The 14203-nt window shown below is 38.6% G+C and overlaps 1 protein-coding gene across 1 annotated transcript in view; it reads left to right on the top strand.

The window, feature by feature from the left end:
* Window positions 1-14203, top strand: part of FSTL5 (follistatin like 5) — a 180918-nt gene that overhangs the window by 84372 nt on the left and 82343 nt on the right. Inside the window, exon 5 of the mRNA XM_032223653.1 lies at window positions 8595-8715. Coding sequence (XP_032079544.1) covers window positions 8595-8715 — 121 coding nt within the window. The remainder of the gene's footprint in view (window positions 1-8594; window positions 8716-14203) is intronic.

The following is a 14203-nucleotide window of genomic DNA, read 5'->3' as shown; positions in this document are numbered from 1 at the left end:
GGGGAGGTTGGAGACTGGACGATAATTGTTGAGAACGGCTGGATCCAAGGATGGTTTCTTCAGGAGGGGTCTCACCACCACCGCTTTAAGTGCGGAGGGGAAGAGTCCTTCCCGAAGAGAGGCGGTAACAACCGCCTGGATCCAGCTCCGTGTCACCTCTCTGCTGTTGGCAACCAGCCAGGAGGGGCACTATTCACATGTTATTATGTATAAAGATCTATGTTCATGCCTAAATGATATTAGTTTGAGTTCTATTAACCAACAAATGCCTGGAAATGCATTTTAAATTCATTAACCATTTCTCTCTGGGAAATCTAAATTCAACTTACAGTATATGAACAATTGTTTCTCAAAACTAGTAATATCAAAAATGGTTTTACTGTCCAATTTTACTTTCTTAGTTTCCAGTTTCTTAGGATCTGTGCAATAAGTCCCAAAGTAGTTCTTTTATTCACCCATTTGTTTTTTTTATTCCACTAGGATTTTAATAAATGTCATTAGATTTGAGGTGTTATTATAATTTATTGAAAAGATAAAGGTAAAGATTTTCCTGGTTCATCTTGGTTTCTTAACTGAGGGAACCAATATTGTCCCAAGACATTTCTGTGATCATGTGGCCAATCAACTATATCCTGAAGCGTGTACAATGCTGTTACTTTCCCACTGAAGTGGTAGCTATTTATCTACTTGCATTTGCATGTTTTTTAACTGCTAGACTGGCAGGAGCTAGGGCAAGTAATGAGGGCTCACTCAGTCATTCAGTGCTCAGGTCTTAAACCTGGCTTCTCAGCTTTTCAATTGACAAGTTCAGCTTCTTTAACTGCTGAGCCATCACATCCCATTTTTTTGAAATATTATATAATAGAATTATCACCTTTCTTTCAAATTTTATATAACAATAGGAGAGTATGAAGAACTTCATAGGATATAAATAAGCATCCATATATTGATAACAATTATATATTAGACATAACTGCGATGAAATAATACTGGGATAAAACTTTACTTTACTAAAGTTATAGTTACTTTAGTTAAAGTTATAGTGCTATAGTTATCAACCCAGAATGCAGAAGAAGAAAGTGTTCTTTCTTCAATATCATAGTAGAACAACTTTTTCTTGGCCAAACTATTTTTGATGCAGTATTTTCCACTACTATAAAATACATCTAAAATAATAAGATATATACATATAATGCTGCATATTTTACTTAAGACCAATGTGTTATGCGTCATATTCAAATAAGAATTTGAAAACTTAAAAAAAAAAAGATTTAAATATGGGCAAGTGGCACGGTGGTTAAATGCAGCACTGCAGGCTACTTCAGCTGACTGCTAGATCAGCAGTTCAGCGGTTCAAATCTCACCGGCTCAGGGTTGACTCAGCCTTCCATCCTTCCGAGGTGGGTAAAATGAGGATCCGGATTGTTGGGGGCAATATGCTGACTCTGTAAACCGCTTAGAGAGGGCTGAAAGCCCTATGAAGCGGTATATAAGTCTACTGCTATTGCTATTGCTATTGCTATTTCAGGACTTTATTTTCCTTATTATTAATTACTCAAAATCGTAGTAGAGATGATTGTTTACTACAATTTCCTTTTCATATGGTATAAAGTTAGCATTTCATAATTTTGAGATCTTTATACAAATATATACTATGAAACTTTTAGCCAGAAACATATAGCACAAGATTTTGTTGTAAAAGGTCCTTTGACCTCTTCCTGCTTTTACTCTATAATTTGCATTCCACATTGTAAATCAGCTTGTTTCTGTCACACTTATTATCTTTATCTGTTGAGGAATATGTAATATTTTATGACATGTATATATGTCTGCATACTTTAATTCAACGATCACCAACTGGTGGTCTGTGGACCATTGGTGGGCCATGAGAAAATTTCAGTGGTCAGCAGAAAAAATATTTGCATTTTTTATATTGTACTAAATCAGGGGTCCTCAAACTACGGCCCCTGGGCCAGATATGTGCAATGAATGCTTATGTTGCTGCAGAGAATCTTCCCCTTTTTGGGGAAGAGGGGGCAGAAATTCTGACTAGGGGCTGCTTCAACCTCTTGGTGCGGGGTTTTGAGCAAAGTGCCTCTGGTGGCAAAGAGCCGGAGGGCCTCGTTGCAATGGTATTGCATCATAGCCTGGAACTGGCTGACCATCTCAGCCCACTGAGCCTCCAGGCACTGGCACCTGGCCTTGCACTCCCGCAGGTCTTCCCTTTGCTTGGAAAGCTTATGCTTGTAGTCTTCAGTGGGATGCGTCTGCTGAGCCTCCTTCTCGGCCAGATCCAATTTGAACTGAATTAGCTCTTTTGCCACTTCTTTCTCGTGGTGGCTGTTTAGCTCCAACAACTGCTTCCTGTTGGGGCCCTAAGGAGCCTGGGCAGGCAGGCAAGGAGTGACAGGGAAGAAGTGAGTAGAGACCATTGAGGTGCCTCTCGATGTGAGTGACATCAAGTGACATCACCCAATCAGTCACATGACCACCTAGCCACACCCAGCCAGTTGGTCATTAAGCAGATCATATTAGTGGTCTGCAGTATTTATGAATTTAGGGGTTCCTGAGTTCCAAAAGGTTGGTGACCCCTGCTTTAATTAATATGTATGACAAATTTTCAAGTGCTGCTTCATATACCATTATTTTTGATATGCCCACTGGCAATATTATCCTGCTTTTTATTTAGATTATACTACATTCTTGAAAAATATATGCCCTTCAAATGTTGCTCAGTCCATCATATCATTAATTGAATTTGCTTAAAAATGCTTTTCTCCAGAACTTCTTATTCTTGGCATTTTGTTGTTCTGTCCTTATCTGTAGGACAATAAAATATTTTATTCTATATCTTTAATTATCTCCTATAAAAATAACATACTTGCAATTTTAATGGCTACCATAAATTCATCATGGTATAAGATTTTGTTGACTGGATACTGCTTAATGAGACATCAGTATCAATTGTATAAAAATATTGTACAATAGGCATGGCTTATTGATTTTATATCTAGTTTACTTAGTGATACTTTGTTGATATTTATTTATTTTTCTATTATTTTTCTATTATTTATTTATTTATATTTCATATTTCTCAACTGCCCATTTCCCTCTTCCTTATGTAAAAATGAATGCAAAACCACATAGGTCATTAAGCAGTTAAGGTTCCTTTACGTTCTTAAAATATATCTGATCTCTATACCGATGACCAAAGTTCTCTCTAGGTAGAAAATAATTTTTAGGAATTAGGAACAGGTTTGTTAGAGCAGTGGTCCCCAACCTTTTTATCGCCGCGGACCAGTCAGACGAGCCTCCCTCGGCCTTCCGGACCGGCGGGTGGGAAGGCGGCCATCCTGGGCGCGCGTTCCGCAGGGCGGGGGGGGCTTCCTTCACGCCAAGGCCGACAGCCCACGAGGCCGCCCCGCCTCCTCCTCCTTGGCCGTCGGGGGAAGGGAGGGGGAACCGACCCCGCGATCCGCTCGCTCGGGCAGCCCTTTTTCCTCGCTGCAGTTCGGCGGGGGAAAAAGATGGCCCTGTGTCCTACTTCGGGCGGGCGGGCGGCTGGCGCGGCGGAGGCCGGCTGCTTCCGAGGGGGTGGGCCTCCGCGCCGCGCTCCATGAAGGGAAGAGGGGGAGAAGGCGGGCTGCGGCCGAAGGGCCCCCAAGAGCCCCGCTGGCCTGACACAAAAAGCGCTGCGGTGGAGGGGAGGGGCGGGAGGCAGGTGACACTCCAGGAGGGGGGGCAGAGCTGCGCCGCGAGTCTTACGTAAAGCCCCCCCTCCCCGCCTCGGCGGAGGAAAACATCTCCCACCTGGGTGGGGCTGCATGCGAAGCGCCTCTCGGAACGGCAAAGCTCCCCAAGTTCCCCCGAAACGGCCGCGCTGCGCCCCTCCCCCCGCAACCTTAGTTTCTCCTTGGGAGGAAAATGCAGCGCCGCCGCCCCCTCCTGCCCCCCCCTCGTCATTCCACGGGGCAGGCGGCCGGGTGAGTCCGCGGACAAAGTTTCGTCTCCCAGGCAGCCTCCGCCAGCAGCATCCCAAGTTCGGGCCGAGGCCGAGGCCGCCGCCGCCCCTTCCCTCACGGGGCGAGCAGAGCAAGAGGGCGGGGGGGGAGATCGGGCCTCCCCTCGCCCCCCCAGCCCCGCACATCTGGGGCGGCGGGGGGGGCAGAGAAAGGGCGCGTTCATGAGGACTACAAAGTTGCAAATATGGCCCCCGGCCGCTGCAGCGATCATGGCCCCCGGCCGCTGCGCGGCCCGGTGCCAGGTACTCCACGGCCCGGCACCAGTCCGCGGACCGGGGGTTGGGAACCACTGATCTAGCCTACAACTTGTTATTTCCTGGCGTTCTACAATTCAATTCTGCTTAGTTTTTATATATAAGCAATTAGAGTATTAATAGTTATAATCACAATGACCTTCAACATCAAGCTGAATGTCATGATTCTCAGCATAAGTTGCTAAGAGACATGAGCAGATTGATCCAATTATATACTTTGTCCTACTTATAGGTTCACATAGGCATTTAACTGGATACTGTGGGAACAATTTAGAGAACATGTGCCTCTTTTTTATTTTAGAACTTTAGTGAGTTTATTTTTGAAGCTTTGACACGTCTATTTTTCCGAAAGCCATTTCAAGATAGCAAACTAAATCAATACTATTTAAAAACTCCAAATAAGCTTATTAAAAACATTATGTTTAGGTAATAAACATAAAAGCTAAAATATAGTTCTAATAGGCTAATAGTTTACACACCAATGAAAACAAAAAATAAATATTGACACCTAGCCAAATTTAGGAATCACTACTTGTGGTGTCAGCTAACTGTGATCCCAGACATGAAAATACTGAGAGAAGCTACGTGTATGGAACTTTTGGTGAGTCCCATGTTGAGCTAGAGGTCCCTATTGAAGTGGGATGACATCAATAGCAATAGCAATAGCAGTTAGACTTATATACCGCTTCATAGGGCATTCAGCTCTCTCTAAGCGGTTTACAGAGTCAGCATATTGCCCCAACAACAATCCGGGTCCATCAATGGTAGTATTCAGCTGGTTTGGACAGGTTCAGGGAAACTGGTAGTGGCAACCTGCGGGTGGGTTATCAATTTTACTTGTATTAGAATGTATGACACTCAGGTACCACTTATTCACACATTCATTTTATATATTTGTAAAAAAAAATTTTTTTAAAAAAAAGAAAGAAAATTCGATTGAGTCATGCAAACACCTCTTCCTGACAGTGCTTAAGGAGCATTGCAGGATTTACTTGTGCAAAATCCTTCCAGTCCATTTTCAACTTTGGAAGGAGAAGAGTACACTCATGAATGGGATTCTACCCGTAGTGTTTGTGATGGTAACTGTTCTTAAAGCGCCTACTGTGCTGCTTTTAGGCATGCTTATGATTTGCTAGTGATTGTTTTATTGAATGGTTTGAGCAGCTGTTGAGAAAATAGCATCAGTTCTACATAGAAATAGTATAGAAAAGTACTTAGACTTCATTGCTATGCAGATGAGTGTATTCCTGCTTGAAGATTCCAAAATAAAATGAAATGCCAGAAAGCAGCATTTTCTTGTTTATGTTCATTTCATGAATCTGTCAGTTCTATTGCTTTCTCCCAATGGAGAACAAGTCCACATTTGAAGGTATCTTATCTCATAGCTGTCATTCGCATCTGGAGAAATACTGCCTCTTGGGAGTAATCAGAAAGAAATCTGAATTCACATTGCTCAATTCAGAAAGAAAAAAAAGGGGAAAGAGAAAGAGAGAGAGAGAGAAAGGGAAGGAAGGAAAAGAAAGAAAGAAAGAAGGAAGGAAGGAAGGAAGGAAGGAAGGAAGGAAGGAAGGAAGGAAGGAAGGAACAGAATTCCTTATTTTTTTTCCTGCCCTGCAATGATACTTTTAATACCATCAACAACATGTACTCATCCTGGGTCCTTGAACTAGTACTAGATCACTGGATAAAATGCCAATTCAATCTAAATATCTGACTCTGTGACAAATAATAATGATAATAATGATACCTGCCCCGAAAATCAGGTGGCAGAGGATTATTACAAGTGAAGCTGGTATAGTTAACTGAACACAAGCTGATTTGGACATTTTGGACAGAAAAACCAGGAAACTAATGACAATGCACTACAGTTTACATCCACGTGGTGATACTGATAGACTGTACCTGCCCCGAAAATCAGGTGGCAGAGGATTATTACAAGTGAAACAAACAGTTGAAGAAGAAAAACATGCACTGGCTGATTATTTAAAAGAAAGTCAAGAACATCTATTAATTGAAGTAAAGAACAAAAATCTACTGAAGGTCCAACAGACAAAACAAGAATACAGAAAAGATGTGATAAAATCAAGAATGGAGAGTTGGCAGAACAAAGCATTGCATGGCCAATTTCTGGGAAAAATAAAAGATAAAGTGGACAGTGAACAAACTTGGTTATGGCTAACAACAGGTACATTAAAGAAAGAAACAGAGTCACTAATCCTGGCTGCGCAAGAACAAACTATCCACACAAATGCCATTAAGGCCAAAATCGAAAAATCTTCTGATGATGCCAAATGCAGACTTTGCAAAGAAGTTGGTGAAACTGTTGATCACATACTCAGCTGCTGTAAAAAAATCGCGCAGACTGATTATAAATTGTGGCACAATTCTGTAGCACAAATGATCCACTGGAATTTGTGCAAAAATTATAATATTAAAACAACAACAAACTGGTGGGAACATAACCCTGAAAAAGTCACCAAAAATCAGATGGTCAAGATCTTATGGGATTTTCGTATACAAACAGACAAAATACTGGCGCATAATACACCAGACATCACACTGGTTGAGAAAAACAAGGTTACAATCATAGACATCGCAATACCAGGTGATAGCAGGGTCGACGAGAAGGTACATGAAAAAATCGTGAAATACTAGGATTTAAAAATCGAAATTCAAAGATTATGGCACAAACCAGCAGTGGTAATTCCAGTGGTAATCGGCATACTGGGTGCTATTCCAAAAGCACTGGAATTACATTTAAAACAGTTAAAAATTGACAAAATTACCATCTGTCAAATGCAAAAAGCTGCACTGCTTGGATCCGCACACATAGTACAAAAATACGTTATGGCATCCTATGCCCCTGGATGAGGCCCAACTAGTAATCAATGCCAAATCCTGTGAAACATCTGCCCGCTGTGATACAACAACAACAACAACAACAACAACAACAACAATCGACTTCAGTTATTTATATCAAGATAATGTCAGAATCCGGGAAAAACATAAGATTTCCCCCCCGTATGAGGTGCAGGATGATGCACCTAAAAAAAGTTAACCTCTTTTTGGAACTGTAGATAGTTCCAGTTACTCTGGAACTTTCTTTTCTTGGGCATCTCACTTGAGCATAAGATTGCATCTAAAGTCCAGAAATTTTAAATTAAATAGATTATGTAGATCAACTTCAGCCTAGTTTCAACTCTGGGCGTGAGACACAATTTCATTGCTCTACCCAGAAGCTATAACTTAAGGGTATATCTATTGATTATCTTGCCCTCTCAGAAATCCTTAATATAATGTACCTTGCTATCATTTTGGATTATTTTGTAGAAATGGATTTCAGAAGGACAATTTTATTTAAACTGATGTGCAAAGTTTCTCTTTTTCTGATAAAATGAAATATACTTTCATTATTTTCAGGTTGAATTACTAATATTCAATGTATTGGGGAGTATTTTGAAAAATCTTTAGACATTTCAGTATTTTACAACATAACAGCAAGAATGCTGTTTTATATTTGCAAGAATACAGGATTGCAAGATTGAACATATTAAGATCTATATTGACTACTAGTTTGCTTCTCAGTATAATTCAATCTCAGTGTGAAGTTCCACTAAGCTCCAAAGTTCTTAAGTGCAAGGAACCTAATATCTAAAGAGTAATCCCTTTTCTATTGGCAACTACTTTAAGTATATTTGATTAGAGCAAAGAATGATCTTCTCAATGCTGCATCTGAACTTTGGAATTCCTCATTTCAAGAAGTTAGATTGGCAACCTCTCTGATAGTGTTTCATAGGCCAAGCGCTTATTTCAGGGTCAAAAGAAAATAAGACCCTGTCTTATTTTCGGGGAAACACGGTATATCTATCATCTGAATGAAAGAGGATTCATTTACAATATTGCATGCTCATAAACTTCTAAATCATTGTATGGAAATATTAAACTGTTAGGTCTTCCTGAACCTTTCAATGATTATTTTGTTTTCTATGCATTTTCTATTGTTAATACCATTTTATGTGGTCTGGACCCTCAAAAAGTGAACATCATAGTCTGACTGACACCAGGAAAATTGGCTGAATTTTGCCAGATGGCAATCTGAATATTAAGGACGGTGCAAGATTGTCATCTGGCAAAATGCAGTCAATATCTACAAAATCAGATTTGTATAGCTTGAATGTTTTGAAGGCCTTAATATTTAAAGGTGGGTTAAATCTGGTATAAGAGACGATAACTCTTACTTCTTATTTCTTTCTTAGAGAAATTCAGTATAGATAGTATAATGTTCTGAGGATAATTTTGGTCACCTCTTTTTCTTTAGGATTTTGGAGATGATGGGTCGCTATATATTACTAAGATTACTACAACTCACATGGGAAATTATAGCTGCTATGCAGACGGCTATGATCAAATCTATCAGACTCATATTCTTCAAGTGAATGGTAAGAAAAATATTTTTTCTATTAAACTCGGTGCTAAATAGAATAAATTTAAAATGAAAGGTTGAATTTATTAAGTGCAATATAAAAAAAGAGACACAGATAGTACGTTTTCATTAATGATTTCTATTAAAATTTGCATAAAATATGATTTAAATAGTACCTGTAGCATTTTTAAAACAATTAATGCTTATTGAAAAAATGAAAGAAGATTATACAATTATTTACTAGGTACCTTGACTTCTGAACACAGTAAGCAATATTCTTTCTTAGTATAAAATCTGTAGGATTATAGGCATTTATGAAAAATAGCGTCCTTGGATAATCACTTAATCATCTGATTTCATAGTCCATGAACAATATGTTTATGGCTCTGATGGGCTTTTAATAATACTATATGCTTTATGCATTAAACATATTTTTTATTAAAGAAAAAATGGGACATATGGTGAGCAATGTTACCCATTGCCATTGAAAGCCCTTCTATGTTAAGACCGATATATAGATTAGAAAACCTTTTGGGAACCAGGGACCAGTTCTGCAGAGTGATTTTTTTCTGTGGATCGGGGGGAGCATGGTTTCCTGTATTGCCTGCATCCCTTGGATGGGGCTTCGCTTGTTTGCGCAGCCCGGTGGCTATCATGCTGCAACGAGTCCACAGACCAAGGGTTGGCGACCCGTGGATTAGAATATAAAAATCTTTCCCAGAAGATAAAGTTATTACACATTCATTTCCTAGACAAAACAATCAGAATCACTGTAATTTCTTATAAAGACAGAAAGCAATCAAGCGTCATTAAATCCTTTGGAGGCTGGTACTCCAAAGGAATGCTAAAGGAATGCTTACTTCTACTTAAATCAAAGGAACAAACTCATTTATCTTCTTGTATGCTGCCCAAATTGTTGTTGATGGGAAAATATGACAAATAATACAAAGGTAACCAGGTTGTAATTTATAGTATTATTATTCATGAATGGGTTGAGTATGTTTCTAAAACAATTTGCATATTTAAGATTTTTTTAAAAAGATTTATATATTGAGCTAAAATGGAAGCTAAGAGGAAAATAAATGCATTTTTCAGCTAAAGGAGATTAAAATGCAGACAAGTAAGTCCAATGTAAATGATTAATGCCATGACACTCATATAACTGAAAAATCAGTAGAAGGTTGAAGAGTGAATAAGGTTAAGTTGATTTTTAATATCTAATATACTATTGGATTGTAAGCATTTTTCCTCTCTCTCTCTCTCTCTCTCTCTCTCTCTCTCTCTCTCATTCTCTCTCCTCCTCTCTCTCTCTCTCTCTCTCTCCCTCCTCCTCCTTCTCCTCCTCCTCCTCCTCCTCCTTCTTTTCTCTCTCTCTCTCTCTCTCTCTCTCTCTCTAAGAATCAGCACTTGTTTTATGCTTTTAAATATTAATATTTTATTTTTCTGTTTTTGGATTTTCCCTCTGCAGTGTAACTTTATATTCTCTTATGTACCATGTGAGGTTACTTGTACTTTTGTAATGAGTTGAAATATTGAATGAAATATTAACTTTTCAGCATGTGAACAATGATAACATACAAAATAGATAAAAAGTGCCAATTTAATGTCATTAAATATTAATGTTAAATCTGATAACAACAAAAACAGCAGAAATGTGGGATTTACCCGGAGCTGTCCTCTAGCTTTCATTATACATGGAGGTTAATGGTAATGATGAGAGATAATGCAAAGGTAAGCTGTAAAGGGATTTTCTCATTGATTTCTTCTCACTACAGGCTTTGCTTATCACTTCATCATATTGACATACAAGAGAAAGAAGTATTGAATCAAAGTGGCTCACTGCATCAAAAACATTGATAAACAGTATTTCTTATATTCTGGTACTAAAATAGAATTAATCCAGCCAGGCAGTTTATAGCCTCCAAGCAATATTAACTTGTAACGAAAAGATTCTTCATAATTACTGTTCTAAGAAAGAGAGCCATAATTAGGGAGCTGGATCCTTGCCTCCCATCCTTCTGTTCTGTAATGAAAAAGAAGGTTTACTTTTTGCCTTACTTGGCATACTGTCAGACTCTAAATATAGTTTTCTATATTTACTGATAGACAGTCAGTGAGCTGCAGTAACAATAAATCACAGAGAATGAATGTAATTATCACCTTCATTCTTCAAATGTTATACATTTATACAAACTCACTCTGCTGTATTCATGATGGGTGGGAATAAGCACACCTTCTGCATAGGTTGAGTGACATCAAGGCATAAAGATAATAGGCTGTCCCTGAAACTTAGTGGGTGATTGATTATCATGGATTATGTTGTATGCTACACAACACAGAATAGAAATTGATGTTGATGAAAATCAAAAATTTCAACCACCATAACCAAACAATAGCGGGTACAGATTACTGTAAAAGTAGTAAATTAAGACCACAAGTTTTATCCTCATATTTCAAAAGAAAAAAATACTCCATGCTTCCTTGTTTTGGCTGGTTCCAGCAACCCTCTTCCTTGTCATTAAACAATAAAGAAGTCACAAAAATGGCGCATAGTTTCAAAAAGGAGTGAAAAGTTGTAACTTAAGACAGGCTCTTTTAGCTAATAAAGATAATAGTTTCATGAATTGATTAAGAAATGAATGGTAAAGTTTATTGTCTGTTTGAAAAATAAATTCCAAAAGAACTGTGAATAGAATAGAAAACAATAGAATAGAATAGAATAGAATAGAATAGAATAGAATAACAGAGTTAGAAGGACACAAGGAATTTGTCCAGTGTATAAGCTCCCAGTGTATATAAAAATACATTTATCAAGAATCATAAGATACAACACTTAGTGATAGTCATAGGATACTAAATAAGCAATCAAATCATACTAGGAAACCAGATAAAACAATATAAAGATACAAGCAACAAGCAACAAGATTATAATCATAAGTAGGAGGAGCTAGATAATGGGAAGGATGAGAACAATAATAGTAATGCAGTCTTAGTAAATAGTTTGACAGTTTTGTGGGAATTTGTTGTTTAGCAGAGTGATGGCTTGCCAGGAAAATCTGTCCTTGTGTCTAGTTGTTCTGTTGTGCAATTCTCTATAACGTCATTTTAGAAGTTGAAACAATTTATGTCTAGGGTGTGAGGGCTCTGTACATATTTCACATCTCTCTTTTTGACTTGTGCAGTATACAGGTCCTCAATGGAAGGCAGGTTGGTAGCAATTACTTTTTCTGCCATTCTAATTATCCATTGAAGTCTGTGTCTGTCTTGTTTAGTTGCAGAGCCAAACCAGAGAGTTATAGAGGTGCAGATGACAGACTCAGTAATTCCTCTGTAAAACTGAATCAGCAGCTCCTTGGTCAGTCTGAGCTTTCTGAGTTGGTGCAGAAAAACGTTCTTTGTTGTGCTTTTTTGATAATGTTTTTGATGTTAAGTGTCTTGAAATATGATAGAAGCTGGAAACTTGAAGGTCTCAGCTGTTGATACTGTGTTGTCTAGTATTGTAAGAGGTGGTGTATAGCAGGGTTTCTCCTAAAATCTACCACCAGTTCTATGGTTTTAAGCAGTGACGTGCAGTCAGGGGAGGCAGGGAAGGCAGGGCCTCACCACTGTCATCATGAAAAGAAAAAAAATGTAAAAGGAAAAAGGCTGAGGTAGTTGCTGCCAGAGTCACAGTGGATGACTCTGCTTAGTGCTTCACTGTTTAAAAAAGCCTCTAAAAAAGTGCCTTCTACAGGAGGAGGCAGGAGAACCATGTGCCTCATTTAGTCTGACTTTATGATCACTCGAGCAGATTTAAGCAAGGGTTAAAAGCCATCTACATTTCTTATGTAGATGAGGCACATGGTTCTCTTGCCTCCTCCTGTAGAGGACGGTTTTTTTAGAGGCTTTTTTAAACAGTTAAGCAGAGTCATCCATTGGGGACTCCGGCAGCAGGTAACCCAGCCTGACCTCAGCAGCTCTTGCCTTTTTTATTTTATATTTTTACATTTTCATAATGGCAGGCAAGAGCAAAGTTGAAATCCTCTGTGATTGTGAAACAGCTGGAAAAGGTATGTGGGTCGGAGGGAGGGGGAGGAATTCAAAATTAATGTAATTTGTAATTAATTGTAAGTAATTTTTGTTCGTGTGTGCGTGTGTTTGTTTCTTCACTCAGAGGGAAGGGGGTAGGAGAGGCAGGGAGGGCAGCCTGCCAGCTTTCTTTCTCTGTGTCGGGGCAGCCTGCCAGCAGAGGCGGGTCTTTTACCAACCTCTGCTGGCAGGCTGGCACTTTCTTTCTTTCTAGAAAGTGGGCAAAAGCCGCTTTCTTGAAAGTGGGCAAAAGCATCCGACATAGAGGCGGGGCGGCCAAAAGCCTCTTTCTTTCTTTTTGCCTCACCAGCCATAAACCTCACCGCACGTGACTGGTTTTAAGTGTGTTTAGTTCAAGATTCTTCTGGTTGCACCACAAGGCTAGTTGTTCAACTGCCTGTCTATATGCAGATTAGTTGTTGTCCTGAACGAGTTCTAACAAATATGTGATTTCAGCCCTGCCCCCCACCATCAGTTCACCAGATTGTTTCTGTTATCGGATGGTTTTAAGAGATGATTCTGGGATTCTCCCTAATCCTGGAGAGTAAAATAAACAAAAGGAAGCCCGTTCCTTCTGTTGTTGGGTTGAAAGAACAACAATCAAGAGGGATCTCTGTGCATGTCAGTTGCTGAGCATGTCTTCACTGAAAGTCCTGTAATAAATATTATATTAAATATGTTAGGACTTAAAAGACATCCCTAATAAATTTTATGATACATCTTCATAGATGAATAGGAAATTCAATTTGTTATACCCTTGCAAAGTAAGTAAAGACAGTACATGTTGATTTAAGTAAAAAAATATATATGAGAAAACTCATATTTTAGCTAGAGTTGTTTAAAAAATTGCCACTATACCACACAAAAAAAGTTTTTGACATTCAATTTAATCAAAGGATCCATTTTTACACAAAAAAAGCAACTAAAGTTTTAAGCTTTTTTCCCTTATATATACATATTCTGCAGATACATTATTTGGATTTATTGCAAACATAGTTAAACACACATACACAGAATATTAGTACAAGCTTATGCTTCGTGCAAAAATTAAAATAATTGTGGAAATGATGACAATGATATAAGTGCCATGGAATAATCAATAATAATCACACAGGGAATAATAAACAGAGACATATGTTAGAACCAATAACTTATTAACCAAATAAATAATTTACCCACAAACAAAAAAAAACCCCAAAATCTACCCATATGACTTTCCCATTCAATCATGTGAAGTCAGGTAAGAGTATCAGCATACTCAACCATTTAATCTCAGCTCCCGAAATGCATTAATGATGTTTCCTAATAAGGAATGAAATGCCTGCAACCAAACAGGAAGCTCATAAAATTTAAAAATGTGACGATTCAAAACTTAACAAAATGGGGATGGGAAGGAAATTTTGAGCATAAAATTGGCTATGCCATAGTACCTGTCA

This window comes from Thamnophis elegans, chromosome 9 (assembly GCF_009769535.1).
Source record: "Thamnophis elegans isolate rThaEle1 chromosome 9, rThaEle1.pri, whole genome shotgun sequence".
In the NCBI taxonomy this organism is placed as follows: Eukaryota; Metazoa; Chordata; class Lepidosauria; order Squamata; family Colubridae; genus Thamnophis; species Thamnophis elegans.
This window is presented reverse-complemented; position numbering and strand designations above follow the sequence as displayed.